Here is a 15161-nt window from a genome sequence, read left to right as displayed (position 1 = left end):
TATAGTTTGCTAGGGCTGCCGTAACAGCACCACAGTCAGCAGGGCTCAACCCACAGAAATCTATTTTCTCACAGTGCAGAGTTAGTTTCTTCTAAGATCTGCCTCCCTAGCTTGTCTTCCTCCAGTGTCTTCACCTGGTCTTTGCTCTGTATGCATCTGTGTCCTATTTTTTTTTATTATGAACATCAGTTAAGATGACCTCATTTGACTTAATTACCTCTTTAAAGACCCTCTCTCCATATGCAGTCATATTCTGAGGTACTGAGTTAGGACTTCAACCTATGAATGTGGGGGTGGGTACAGTTCAGCTGTGAGGCCATGCAGTCAGTCTTCAAGAGAGCATGGGCAGTGCAAGTAGGATGATATTGTCTCTACACAGTTATTCTTTGTTTATTAAACTATTGCTCCAGGCCTCAGCTTTTCTGATTCTGATTTTATGTTTGACTGACCTTTAGTTCATGTGAATGGAATATCTAGATCTACAATCTTTACTGGAATTTGAATTCACAAAGTTGAAGTCTCTTCCTCCTTCTGTTCTGGAAAGTGCTATTTATCTGTGGCATGAACCAACTGTGTCGGAGAGAAAGATGTATATACGAGCCATATATCTCTCAGCTCTTATACAGAAGCTAGAATGGCACTAGAATGTGACCTTTATTAGTTTTCTATTGCTGCCATGACAAATTATTACACACTTAGTGGCTTAAAACAACACAAATACAGGGTCTGGCACAAATAACACCCCCTTTTTATTACAAAGGCATAAGCATGTAATTCTGTAACATAACAATATCACAGTCAAGCACACCATATGACATTTTAGGTGATATTAAAATTAAAACTATAAATTATCACACCCATATTATTACCCTACCAACCACACTCAAGCAGGCGTTACTTCTGCCAGACCCTGTATATTACGTTAAGTAGGTCACAAGTCTCAAAAGGCTAAAATCATAAAAGGTGCCAGCAGGGCTGTGTTCCATATCCTTGTCTTTTCCAGCTTCTACAGACTGCCTTCATCCCTTGTTTGTGGTCCCCTTGCCATTTTCAAAGCCACCATTGTAGTATCTGTCTGACCCGCCTTCCTGTTGGCACATTTCTTTCTCAGACTACAGCCAGTAAAGGTTTTTCACTTTTAAGGACTTACCCATAATCATATCTGCCAAGTCCCTTCTGCCACACATGGTAACATATTTACAGGTTCTGAGGGGAGAGGGAGGTCATTGTTCTGTCTACCACATGGTCCCAGTTAGAGATCTCATCATTTCTCCCTCAAGCCACCTAAACGTCTAGCCTTTATCCTTTCATATTATGGGGATTACTTGCCACTTCACACAAGTGACCCTGCATTGGAATGGGTACTAATCATTATAGTAAAGCCAGAGAAGAGAAGATAATCCCTCGGTCCCTGGCTTTCTGTTTATACTGTCATGTGCTTACTTTTGGTGGTTTTCTTTGACCTCATTCTCTCTAAATTAGAGTATTGATAATGGGTTGTATACAGAATTTCTTTATTGTCTGATATACTACACCAATGCCTTAGAAAAGAGAACGGAGACTTTCTTCAATTTAATTGTATATGCATTACAACTATAAGGGGCTTTTTGAAGTTTGTGTTGTATTTTAGAAATGCCCATTATATAAACTCAAATAGAAAATATATACATGAGACGGAAACCTTTTGGAAGGTAGAATAATTTTTTTTAATTTAAATTTTATTTTTTAAAAATATATTTATTGATTATGCTATTACAGTTGTCCCATTTCCCCCCCCCTCACTCCACTACATCCTGCCCACCCCCTCCCACCCACATTCCCCCCCTTTAGTTCATGTCCATGGGTCATACTTATAAGTTCTTTGGCTTCTACATTTCCTACACTATTCTTACCCTCCCCCTGTCTATTTTCCACCTATCATTTATGCTACTTATTCTCTGTACCTTTCCCCCCTCTCTCCCCAGCCCACTCCCCTGTTGACAACCCTCCATGTGATCTCCATCTCTATGGTTCTGTTCCTGTTCTAGTTGTTTGCCTAGTTTACTCTTGTTTTTGTTTAGGTGTGGTCGTTAATAACTGTGAGTTTGCTGTCATTTTTACTGTTCATATTTTTTATCTTCTTTTTCTTAGATAAGTCCCTTTAACATTTCATATAATAAGGGCTTGGTGATGATGAGCTCCTTTAACTTGACCTATTCTGAGAAGCACTTTATCTGCCCTTCCATTCTAAATGATAGCTTTGCTGGATAGAGCAATCTTGGATGTAGGTCCTTGCCTTTCATGACTTGGAATACTTCTTGCCAGCCCCTTCTTGCCTGTAAGGTCTCTTTGGAGAAATCAGCTGACAGTCTTATGGGAAGTCCTTTGTAGGTAACTGTGTCCTTTTCTCTTGCTGCTTCTAAGATTCTCTCCTTCTGTTCAATCTTGGGTAATGGAATGATGATGTGCCTTGGTGTGTTCCTCCTTGGGTCCAGCTTCTTTGGGACTCTCTGAGCTTCCTGGACTTCCCAGAAGTCTATTTCCTTTGCCAGACTGGGGAAGTTCTCCTTCATTATTTGTTCAAATAAGTTTTCCATTTTTTGTTCTTCCTCTTCTCCTTCTGGCACCCCTATAATTCGGATGTTGGAACGTTTCAAGATTTCCTGGAGGTTCCTAAGCCTCTCCTCATTTTTCTGAATTCTTGTTTCTTCATTCTTTTCTGGTTGGATGTTTCTTTCTTCCTTCTGGTCTACACCGTTGATTTGAGTCCCAGTTTCCTTCGCATCACTATTGGTTCCCTGTACATTTTCCTTTGTCTCTCTTAGCATAGCCTTCATTTTTTCATCTAGTTTTCGACGAAATTCAACCAATTGTGTGAGCTTCTTGATTACCAGTGTTTTGAACTGTGCATCCGATAGGTTAGCTATCTGTTTGCTGCTTAGTTGAATTATTTTTGGAGCTTTGAATTGTTCTGTCATTTGGGTCTTTTTTTTTTTTTTGTCTGTTACTTAAAGGGGTGGAGCTTTAGGTGTTCGCTGGGGCGGGGTAACACTGGTCGCTGTGCTGTGACCCTGTATGTGGGGGAGGGGCTGAGAGGGCGCAATGGCGCCTGCTCCACTCTCTGCCGGAGTTCAGCCACTCCCTCTGCTACCCACAATCAAACTGGGCCCCTCCCGAGCTGATTCCCGAGCGTGCGGACCTGTGCACACTCCAGGCCCCCGTGCATCCCCCCAATGACCCCCAACGCCCCCCCCCCCCCCCCCCCCCGCAAGGCTTGGAGCCTCCCCCGCCGCCGCCGCCGCCGCCCAACCCCCACGGGCATTTCCACTCAGAGGTCCAAGGCTTTACCTTGTCGCGCTGGAGCCCTGGGCCACACGGTCTCCCCTGCTCCCCGCTGCTCATCTGGTCCATCCATGCGCGAATGTGGGGCCACGGGGGTGCTACCCGCTGCTCTGCCTGCCCCTTTCTCTGCCACTCTGAGTCTGGCCCTCTCGATTTATCTGTGCGGGAATGTGGAGCTGCAGGGTCTGCCAGTGGTCAGACTGCCTGCCCCCGCTCTTCCCACACTCCGCCAGTCTTGGTCCCACCACAGCCACGCGAGTCCTCCCTGCCCAGGCTGCCCATCTCTGCCCCTCCCACCGTTCTGGATGAATGTTTATTTTTTATCTCCTTGGTGTCGGACCTTCTTGCTGTTCGATTTTCTGTCAGTTCTGGTTGTGCGAGGAGGCACAGTGTGTCTACCTACGCTGCCATCTTGGTTCTCCTGGAAGGTAGAATAATTTTAATGTAATAAGTTTGAAATGAGTGGTTCTCTATATGTGTTTCAGGGACCAAGCACTTCAGAATTGCCCAGGGTATGTATTAAGAATGCCAAATCTTGGCCCTCACACCAGACTTCCTGAATCACAGTCAAATTTCCACCACTTTTAACATTCATGCCAACTTATATGTATGCTGACTTTTAAAAAATAAAATTTATTGGGGAACAATGGTTAGTAGGATCGCATAGGTTTCAAGTGTACATTTTTATGATACATTATCTATGTATTGCATTGTGTGTTCACCACCCAAAGTCAAATCATCCTCTGTCACCATATATTTCTATTTTAACTACTGTTTTAGACTCTTGACTAAATGCTGGCAGTTTACATAATATTGTTGATGATGTGAGCAAAAAGTATTATTATTGCTTTATGGAGTGTTGTTTTTTTCATTTGAAAGTAGTGAGGTAATAACAGCAAAGAAAATGATTATCTGTATATTATAAATACAATTTTCAAATAAATGATAAAATGGGGAATAGTCATAACATGACAGGTAAAGGTGTATAATGTTCTCAGTATCAGAGAATACTTTCAACAAGAAAATATTAAATGTGCAATATACAAATTTCCCAATGGCATATGGACACAGATAATTTACAAATGCAGAAGTAAAAATGGTCAATAAACTTATGAAAACATGTTTAACAATATTAGAAAAGAAATACAAATGAGTGCTACTCAATAACATCATATGTAAATAGTATGTTTATGTGTATATTATTGTATATTACATTTATTGTATATATATGTATATTTCACACACACACTCACATCTATATTGCAAGATAACACTTTTACTTAAGGTTGCTACAAAACAGACATACTTATTATATGTCATTGGATGAATATTAATTTGTTCATCTTCTTTGAGGGCAGAGTTCTAACATAGGTCACCACTTTTAAGAATGTTCATGTATTCACATGACAGATTTTCACAGTATAGTCCTCTGTGAAAGAAGTTATGAAACAGTGCATGATATTGTCTCAGATTTGCTGGGTAATATTATACATACATAGATATAAAGAAAAGGACCTAGAAGGATGTGTCAAGCTGATAGTGGTGGGTAGTTCTGAATGGGTAGACATTATTAGTACTCTTTGTTTTTTGTTTTACTTTTCAGTGCTCTCAAATTTTCTGATAGGAAATATTGTTTTTCTAATTACAAAAATAATAATAAGAAAATAGTTTTTAATTCTCAAAAACTTCAGATTAGAGAAATAGCAATGTGAGAGACACAACAAAGTATGAGTTTATAATGTTACTATTACTAATGATTGCTATTATTATCATTATTATGATTACTAATATTACTATCACTAAATAAATGAATGCTTTAAATAAAAATTCCCAAGGTTCCAGAATTGAGATAGTGCTAATAAATAAGATAATTACCTTTGCCAATATATACCTTCTTTATCTTTTTTTGGAACTCTTATGTTTTCATATGCTTTTTTTTACTGTTGCTCTAATCTTTTTCTTTCTCTCATGCTCTAAGTCTTAAGCAATGCTACCTGCATTGCATGTGACATCTCTTGCTAAAGAAGGGCTAACCTTTTTTAAGTGCTTGCTTCATATCAAGTCTTTCATATATTCTCCAAAAAAGATCTATTCAGTGTTTAATTTTGACCACAAGAAACTTTTAATGTGATAAATTAACATCACTGCTGGGCCAGGTGACTTGGTCTATGGACCCATCATCAATAATAGGTCATTTTGTTTTTTTGTAGATATTTTTGGTTAGTCATATCTCCAAGAATGCATTGATCAATCAAGCCTTAATTGTCATGAAATTAAAAAACGATAGTAAATTATGACAGAGACATTATGATTGGAAAGTTTTATAACTTCATGATTTAATTAAAAAGCTTTGTCTTGTTCCTGTCTTCACATTGACTCTTCATTGTAGTTAGTCTTTTTATGATACATACTTTATTAGCATGGGAAAGAATGAGAAAAAAAGAAAAGGGGAAACATGTCACATCTTTTCTCAATTGTGTTATTTTTCTAATTCACAATGTAGAAATCCAAATATATTCCAGGCACGGAGAAAGTATTTTAATTGTAGAAGCCATTAATAGTTCACTGGCAATTCAGCCTCAGCTGTTCAGAAACCTGCTGGTAGATTGTTTAACGTTTTTAGGCCTGGAGGAATAGTTGGGCTTTATAATAGCACTCAGTTTCAGATGTTACATTTCGTCTGAAATGCATTTATATAATATGTTAACTTTCAGCTAGCCAGAAAGCCTTAATTCATTGTTGTACAGTACATTAAAAGTAGAATGACCAAATAATGTAGTGGCCAAACCAAGACACTTTCACAGCGAAAGAGGATGCTGTTAGTAATTACACTGGACAACAGATGTGAACCATGCTATAACTTCTGTTGGCTTTAAGAAAATCCTATGTTTGGGATTATGTTTGGGAATTCTATTATAAATTGACTTGTATATTTTATTTCATTTTTTAATCATTGGTAGTATATAGAGATACACTCATTTGTGTATATTGATCTTATATTCTGTGATCTTGATAAGATCACATATTTTTTTCTAGTGGACTTTTGTTTTAGTTTTCTGTATATTTTCCATATACTTGATCAAGCGTATACAAGTAAAAGCAGTTTACTTCTTTCTTTTCAATCTGCATTCCTCTTTTTTTTTTTTCTGCCTAATTGTAAAGGCTAGAAGTGGTGAGAGTAAATATCTTTGTCTTATTTCTGGTTTTAGGGAAATTGCATTCAATCTTTTCCTGTTAAATATGGTGGGGTGGGTGAGAGTAATGGCAGGGGACAACTGCAGTTGAACAACAATAAAAAGATAAATGGCCTTGGGAAATGTTGTTAACTGTGAGTTTTTCACAGATGCCCTTTTTTAGGTTGAGAAAGTTTCTTTCTGTTCCTGGTTTACTGAGAACTTTTGTTGTGAATGGGTGCATTTTACTGTATATAAATTATACCTCAATTTAAAACAGATTTAATAAAAAAACAATAATATTACATATACTAAAACTTGAACAGAACAATATTGTCTCACATATACCAATTAAAAAAAAAACTGTAACAAAGTTTAAGAAAAACTTTAGTCAAGACTGAAAAATCTGTGCACCACTGAGAGATTTTAATTCCTTTTATTCCCTTCTAGAATAAGGTACAATGTTTTTTAAGTTTCTTAATTATTTTTGTTATTTGGCATATAAGTTCTGTAGATATATTCTGTATAACACTAAATATTAACTCTGAAGGTTGCTTCTTAATCAGTTTTGCAAAATTTTATTTCCATTTCTCTCCTTATTATACAGATGAGGAAACTGAGGCTTAAAACTTGTCTTCAGTTATTTTTATATATCTGGTAATTTTTTTATTTTTTAAATAGGAGTTACTTAAAGATCCACTGTACATTGGACTACGGCAGAGAAGGGTGAGAGGTCCTGAGTATGATGACTTTTTGGATGAATTCATGGAGGCAGTTTCTTCCAAGTATGTATAATATTTATTTATTTTATATTTGAATTGAATTTCAAAAATTTAAAGATAACCTGCCCTGACCAGGGTGGCTCAGTTGGTTGAGCATTGTTCCACAATGTGAAAGGTTGCTGGTTCGGTTTCCAGTCAGGACACATGCATGGGTTGCAGGTTCAGTCCCTGGTCTGGACTAGTGCAAGAGGCGACCAATTGCTGTTGTCTCTCACATTGGTTTTTCTGTCTCTTTTTCTCCCTCGCTTTTCCTCTCTCTAAAAATAAATAAATAAAATCTTTTAAACAATAATATAATGTAAAAAATTTCCAAGATTTGTGCTGTATATTTAATAATTAGAAGTGATTTGGATAAAATACACATCCTCATAGCTATTAGTGGCCAAATGATAACTTCATGTGTTTATCCCCTAAAAGTTTGTCTCTGTTGCTATTCCTGAAGATACTTTTTTCTTACAGTTATTGGTAGTCTGTATTTTGTTCCTGGCTGCTGATAAAATCTGATCTTTGATCATCTTTTTGGGTGTATCTGACCCTTTTGTGGTAGGAAAAGCAGAGGAAGAAGGAGCTTGAATTAGTGCAATGCATCAGGTCCAGAATGGAGCCAGAACCAGCACATCCAGTCACAATCCATGAACCTCTGAATAAAAACACAATATTTGATTAAAATGCACTACTATATTTTACCTAGTCTAGGTAGTATTGAACTGTGGGCCAAGTGCTACCGTAAAATTTTCCAGTTTCCTTTTTTTAAAGAAGATACTTCTACCATAATTTAGGAATACATTCAGGTGAGTTCTGTCACACTGACAGTCACCCATTTGTTACTGTAGAGGCACAGGAACCATGTACTATCTAAAAACAGATATGTTGCCCTGGCTTTTCTTAGAAATGAATGCATCACTAGAATCAACTGTAACCAGAGACATACTTCTGGTTTCTTTTTATAATAAGGTTTAATTTTAAGAAGTTGTATCTAATAGCAGAAAGTACTTCCAAGAGTTTGCACAATGTTTAGAATAAATTGAATCTTTCATTACCTAAGGTTTTAATGCAGAGTATATTGGCCACTTAGTATGGACTACTTTAGAAAAACCCATGCCTGATTTATTATTGTTATTATTTACTAACTTAATTAATTAAACTGTAACTTATTCATAGAAATAGTTGAGAAACTCTGCAGTTTAAGTTCAATATTGCTTAGTACAGTTAAATACTAGTTTTTCACATTAAATTTTAAATTCCTTACTCTAAAACTTATGTAAGTTCTTGAAATTATAACATTTTTAGGTAGCAATGTTAATCAAGAGATTTTGTAGAGAATCCATGAGACTATATAAAAGGAGAATGTAATTCTGTATGTATTTGTTTCTATTATGCAAATAAAGTCTGACTTTATATAGACAACTTCAATATATTTATAAAGAATCTGTTAAATAAGTTAGCATAATTTGTAAGGCCTATATACTTAAACGCTATTGAAATAAAAAGAAATAGTGTTATTTGGAATCAATGAAAATGATTCTGGAGAAAATGAGATGACTGTCAGTGTGAGTTCTGTCACACTGACAGTCACCCATTTGTTACTGTAGAGGCACAGGAACCATGTACATTCCACCCCCCCGCCCCAGTCTGTTCTGTAACACCAATGGACCCATTATGTGCTAGACCTTGGCCAGAGCTTCACTCACAACTGGCCTCCATGTGCTTCTAATGAGGAGGGACAGCATATCAACGCTTCAGGTTTCCTGGTGTCACCGTCAGCTTGTGCCCTCTCAATGTTCGGGTATTCCCACGTCCAAGACTGGACCCTTGACCTCCCCCCACTCCCAGCCTTGTACTGCTGCAGTGTTTCTCATCTCAGCAAACGACAGCCGCCTTCTTCCTGTTCCTGAGACTAAAAACACTGGAGTTATCACTCCAGACCCATTCTGCCTACAAAGCTCATTAGCCTTAACTTCAAGATATACCCAGAATCTAACCATTTCTCATTGCCCGTACTATTATTTCCTTTATTTGAACCTCTTTTCCCTGACTATTTTAATAATCTAACTAGTCTGACTGCCTCCCCCCTTGGGACCCTTTAGCCCATTTTCAGCACAAAGGTAAAGTGATTCTGTTAAGTAATTTCTCAGCTGAAAACCCTACATGGCTTATCATTTTATTTAGAATAAAAATAAGTCCTTGCAATAGCATAAAAGGCCCTGGACCATCCGACTCCCTGTTACCTTTCTCCCCTTACATCCTACGAGTTCATCCCATTGCTTCCTTTGTTCTAGCCACACTGGCTTGTTTGCTCCTGTTCTCATTCAAGCCTGGCATGCTAATGCCTCAAGGTTTATCATTTCTTCTACTTAGAATCTTCCCTGTCCTTTGTCCAGTTTTCCACATGGCCAGCTCTCTCTTCTCCTTTAAAATTTCCTCAAGTATCACTTTTTCAATGAGACCTTCCTTGACAAACCTATATACTAAAATTTTATCCCCAACTCATTTTTTCTCTTCATTTATCAATATCTGACATATTTATATTTATTTATTTATGTTCTGTCTACGTTCATGTACTGTCAATTCCCTGAAAGCAGGGAATTTTCTCTTTCCTTCACTGCCATATCCTTGGTTTTTAAAATATTATCTAGCATGTGGTAAATACTTAGTAATATTTGTTAGATGAATGACTGAATTTGATTTGTTTTACTTATATATTTTAAAATGATAGGTATGAATGAAAGAACTCTGATATTTTAAAGAATTTCTTCTTTTCATGTGATTTAACTTCAGGAAATGTTAAAGCACTTATAGTCCTTACATACTGCCAAGTGTATGTTAAAGTCACCATATGTATGTACTCCTTAAGTATTTGTGTTCATTTTTATGGTTGTACTTCTTATAGTAGCCTTCTTTTTTCTAGAACCAGTTGCCCCTGAAAGCTAATAAGAAAATTAGTGACAGCTCAGCTTTGCTGCCTAAAATTCTTTATATCAGAATTTTATTGATTAACTTATTAACTAAATGAGGAAAAAAAACTGTACCTTAAGTGAGCTTTAAACAGCTACTATAAAATTTTTTAATGAAAAGTAAAAGCATTCAGCAAGGACTCTATATTTTTTCCTTCTCCACTTTAAATGACTAAAATTAAAAGTCATTTAGAAGCACTGGGGATGGCCACAAAGACGATTATTATAATATGTAGATATTTAGATATATTATAAGAGTTTCTCCAGTTTGGCATCCCCATGGGAAAGGGCTTATTACTGCCCCGTTATCCTCCTTCCTGCCACTGCCGCTGCAGTTAATTTTATGGCTGACTCTCCTTGCTGTCTTCTCCACCTGTTCCAATCATTGCCTTTTATGCCCGATCCTTTCTTTAGATGAACGGATACATTTATAACTTGGATGATTTTATATATAAATCTGTGAAGCACTTTGCATTTTACCTGTCACTTTAATTGTCATACTTTGGTTTGTAGAAGAAATTTAATGAAAACATATGACTCTATGGGACAGCCCCTCTATTCTTCCCTGTGTCTAAAGGTGATGTAAATTATTTGAAAAAAAAAATCAGATGGAAAGAATGTCTGTCAATGTGAGAAAAATCAGCAACCATGTTACTAAGGAACATGACTCAAATCACATTTATGACTCACAATTTTTTCCATTTTTACATCCAAAGAAAGATCTGATTCACAATTTAACTATAGCCATATTTTTCTCAGAATGCCATCTATTTCTATTTATGTCTTTTCTTTTTGCTTTTTATTCAAGTGAATGAAAAAGGCCATATAATACTTAGAGGTCTACAGGAATGCATTATATGTATGTTTGTATAAATATATATATACATTTATATTTTCTAAAGTATTTACGGTGGATATGTACTTAAGCGTTTTGATGCTAGTTTTGCATCTTTGCCTACAACTCAGCCCAGCTGTGGGTGTGCCAATTGACTTGGAGGAACAAGTCAAATTTATGGTTTCTTTCTGAACACAGTTTACAGTTCTTTCTTTTTAGATGCTTTTCTCTCCTAATCCTATTTTACTCTACTCATTAATTCTGATTGCATTAATTCAGAATTCCTTTAATGTAGTTGTAATTATTTTACAATGGTTTTATTCTATTTGTATGAGTCTTATGAAATGTATTATTTTGTGTGCCCTATGTTCCTTTAACTAGAGTGTGAGTTGTGTCAGAAAAAGAACTTTATTACACGGGATTACTTTTTCCCTGACCATCCCACATTATACTATAGCACATAGTGGGTATAGAGTAACTACTGTTGAAAGCATTACACGTAACATAGCGTCTGATCTTCATGAAACTATGTGACAGACATCTGAAGCAATGGTGGTTCTCTAATGTAAACTAGAGAAACATACAATTTTTCAAATAAAGTGGCTTTGCTTGTAGTAAAGTAAATATTCGAGCTTTAATTACATACGCACATTTATGTGTTAGAGTTTATATTTCCTCTAAAGAAGAAAAGTATTTTAATAAATTCCTACTGCATTTATTAGTACCTGTCATTTTCTCTTTGAATAAACATTGATAAGAGTAATTCCTTCTTATTTTATCTGAGTTTATTAAAGGTAAATTATACTTACTAAAGAAAATAATTTCAGTTTAAAAACAATCTATATACTGTGCTTCTTCTGTCTCTGTTCTTGGTCTTTTCTCTTGACTTTCATTTAGCAAGAATTAACAGCTGGTTTCTTATTGTTTTCCATCTATATATACCATATGTAATAAGTTAGAAAATAAGAATTAATATAACTGCTTATTGGTAATATTAAAAAAGAAACTCAGTGTATATTACTTAGTTATGTTCAGAGATTAATCTAAAAACAAAACCACAAACGCTATCAGTAGCAATGTCTCATGGGTCAAAGTAAAGTCTTCTTAATTTTTTTCTTGCCCCTCTTTAATATGTATTTATAAATAAAGATGAAACAAGTCGTGCATATATGAAAGTAGTTTAGTTCTTAGTTTTAAAGACTGTATGGCTGGTTTGATGAGGAACTAGTATAACAATATTTGAATAAGATACATGTAATTTCATTATGGGAGATTAAAGATGCTGAAAGGAAAAATAATTAAGAAAAGGATATTAGAAAGTTGGTTGGGGGTGAGTTCAGACATTTAAGGGGACTCTTTTCAATCCAGCAATCCCTTGTAAAAACATTCTATAGGAAATGTGAAATCTAATTTGCAATTTATATCATACCTTAACCTACCTTATTGTTGATGAGCAGTACATTTCAGTGAGCAAAGGCCAGAGCCCATATAATGGCCCCTTGTGGCCTCAGACACACTCTGCTGTAGCCATGCTCTCTACCCTGCCTCTGTTGTTGTTGAATCTCAAAGTGTGTTTCCAATGCAAATACCCTCTGTCTGAACTATTCTTCCCCGAGAAATCTGCTTGGTTAGCAACCTAATCATTCTCAGTATTTGTTGAGATCTTAACTTTCTTTTGAGGCTTATCCTGATTATCACATATAATACTGAAGTCTGCCCCATCTTCTCCTCACCCTGGCTCTCCTGATACTCTTGCTTTGCTGTACTTTTTCTTATTATTTAACTTACATAATTTATGCATTTATTACCTTTTTTTGCTTATTGTGTATCTCAGCTACTAAAATATGTATTCCCTCAATAATAGGGATCTCATTTGTTCATTTTATGAACAAATTTCTATGTCAATTCCTGGCACAAAATAGATACACAATAAATATTTGTTAAACTGGATTGAGCTACTCGACTGGAGGTATACAGGAGAATATGACTGGACTGGCCCAAATCTTTCACCATACTAGAAAATTAAAGTTCAAACAGGCCCTACTTTTGATGAGTTAACTACCATGCTTTTCATGTTGAAAGAAGAGCCTTAAGGTTGTGGTGAATGATGAATACCTGATTTTCTCAAGTCTGACAGATTACCTCTTGAGGGGCTAGACATACAAAAGTCAGAATGTTACATAAAGTAAACTAACTACATTTAAGTTGGTAGTAAATATTTTCTGAGCTGATAGATGTTAAAGTCTCATTACTGAAAGCTGTAACAAAATTTGTGTAAAATTTGCCACAATCAAGACATAAGAACAAAATAATCATATTGCCAAGATGATCATGTTCTGGCTAACTTACTAGCTTTCCATCATTTGACTATTATTTTTATTTCACAAATTGTAAAGCAAGCCAGAATTAACACAGCATGCAATGATGTAACCATAATATAGTGATTAATTCTTAAGACTTTATTTGTGGCATCCACAGATGATGACCCATTTTTTTTACATCTTTAGTCAAAATAAAATCATATCCTACAATATAGATGGTACAGACTGCCACATTTGTGAATAGAAACAAAATAAGCAACTGTTAAATTTATTGCTAACCAGTTCCACCCATGCTGTCTCAAAGGGTAGGAGGTCCTTCTTTCTGCTGTGTAGTATTCCATTGTGTAAATGTACCATAGTTTTTTGATCCATTCATTTACTGATGGGCACTTAGGTTGCTTCCAGCACTTGGCTATTGTAAATTTTGCTGCTATGAACATTGGGGTGCATAAATTCTTTTGAATTGGTGTTTCAGGGTTCTTAGGGTATAGTGAGACAGTAAAATTAAGAACAAATTGACAGTAACTAGAGGGGAGGTGGGAGGGGATAATGGGGAGAAAAGGAGGAAGGGTTGTCAGGAACATGTATAAAAGACACATAGACAAAACCAAAAGGGGGGTAGGATTGAGGGTGGGATGTGGGGGTGGCTGAGGTGTGGGGGAGTGGTGGTGGGGGAATGGAGACAACTGTACTTGCACAACAATAAAAAAATTATTGTTAACCAATATGGTTAGATTGTGATGTGTAGAAATTCAAATGGAAGCAAGGCTGTCTTGCTGAGTGACACGGTGGAATGGTGTTGCCTGGGGTAGGTCTGTAGTCCCTGTCTTCAAAGACCTCAGCGTGACTTTTCTTACTTCAGGGAGTTCACCATCGTTTGGGATCCAACTCTCAGTTCAGGAAGTGCAAAAACTTGATTTTGTTACTGTATACAGCCCATGTCTCATGGACATGAGATAAGCAAATCCTGGGCTTTGAAGTCAGTTTTTGGCTCCATCAAACTACATTTACAACCTTGGGAAGCTTACTTACCTTCTCTAAGGCTTAGTTTCTCTCCTGAAAAAAAAATGTGAGAAATAATAACAGTACCTTTGTCATAGGGTTGTTGTGATGACTGAGATTAAAAATTAAAAGTAAGTGCTATAAATAGTAATTGTAATTTTCCCCAGGAAGGATGATGGGGGACAATAATTTAATTAAAAATTACATGCTGGCAAATTTAGTTTAATATTAGAACATTTAGTAGTTGGAATTGTGCAGAAATAAAATTTTGTATATAAAAGTACTTACAACAATGCTTTCACATAAAAATCCCTGAATAGTTATTATTCCTGGTTGCTTTTGTTGTTAATATTATTTGTGACCTGACTGACACTCCAAGCGAATGGGCAGGTGTGCTTAAATATAGAGATTTCTGCCTCGAGTGGGAGGATGGATTAGAATTAAGCATTCTCTGAAGTGTTCTAACTTTAGGATTCTATTAAAGTACCTTTTAAAAGTATCTTTTAAAAAGAAAAAGAGAAATATTGAAGAACTGGACTACTTGATTGATGTAAATGGCTTATATAAACCCAAGTCTCATTTAATATCTGCAAGTTAATCGATAGTTCTTAGGTTCTTTGTATCATCCTTTATTGAGGAAGTAATTTGTATCATGAACTTGTTTTGAAGGTGACTATGTAATGAATATGCAGCATACGGAATCTTAACAGATCCATTACTAAATCTGTGCAGATGGCTCCTCTTATGTCCTTAGTCTACACACTGAGTCCATT

General features: G+C 36.0%; 1 protein-coding gene across 2 annotated transcripts in view; it reads left to right on the top strand.

Annotated features, from left to right (window-relative positions):
• ME1 (malic enzyme 1) overlaps window positions 1–15161 on the top strand; it is a 180993-nt gene that overhangs the window by 75597 nt on the left and 90235 nt on the right. For both annotated transcript variants that reach the window (XM_053913887.1, XM_024576670.4), the window contains exon 6: window positions 7176–7279. In XM_053913887.1, coding sequence (XP_053769862.1) covers window positions 7176–7279 — 104 coding nt within the window. The remainder of the gene's footprint in view (window positions 1–7175; window positions 7280–15161) is intronic.

The sequence above is a fragment of the Desmodus rotundus genome, chromosome 11 (assembly GCF_022682495.2).
Source record: "Desmodus rotundus isolate HL8 chromosome 11, HLdesRot8A.1, whole genome shotgun sequence".
NCBI classification, from domain to species: domain Eukaryota; kingdom Metazoa; phylum Chordata; class Mammalia; order Chiroptera; family Phyllostomidae; genus Desmodus; species Desmodus rotundus.
The sequence above is the reverse complement of the archived record's forward strand: the minus strand, read 5'-3'. Positions and strand labels throughout refer to the sequence as shown.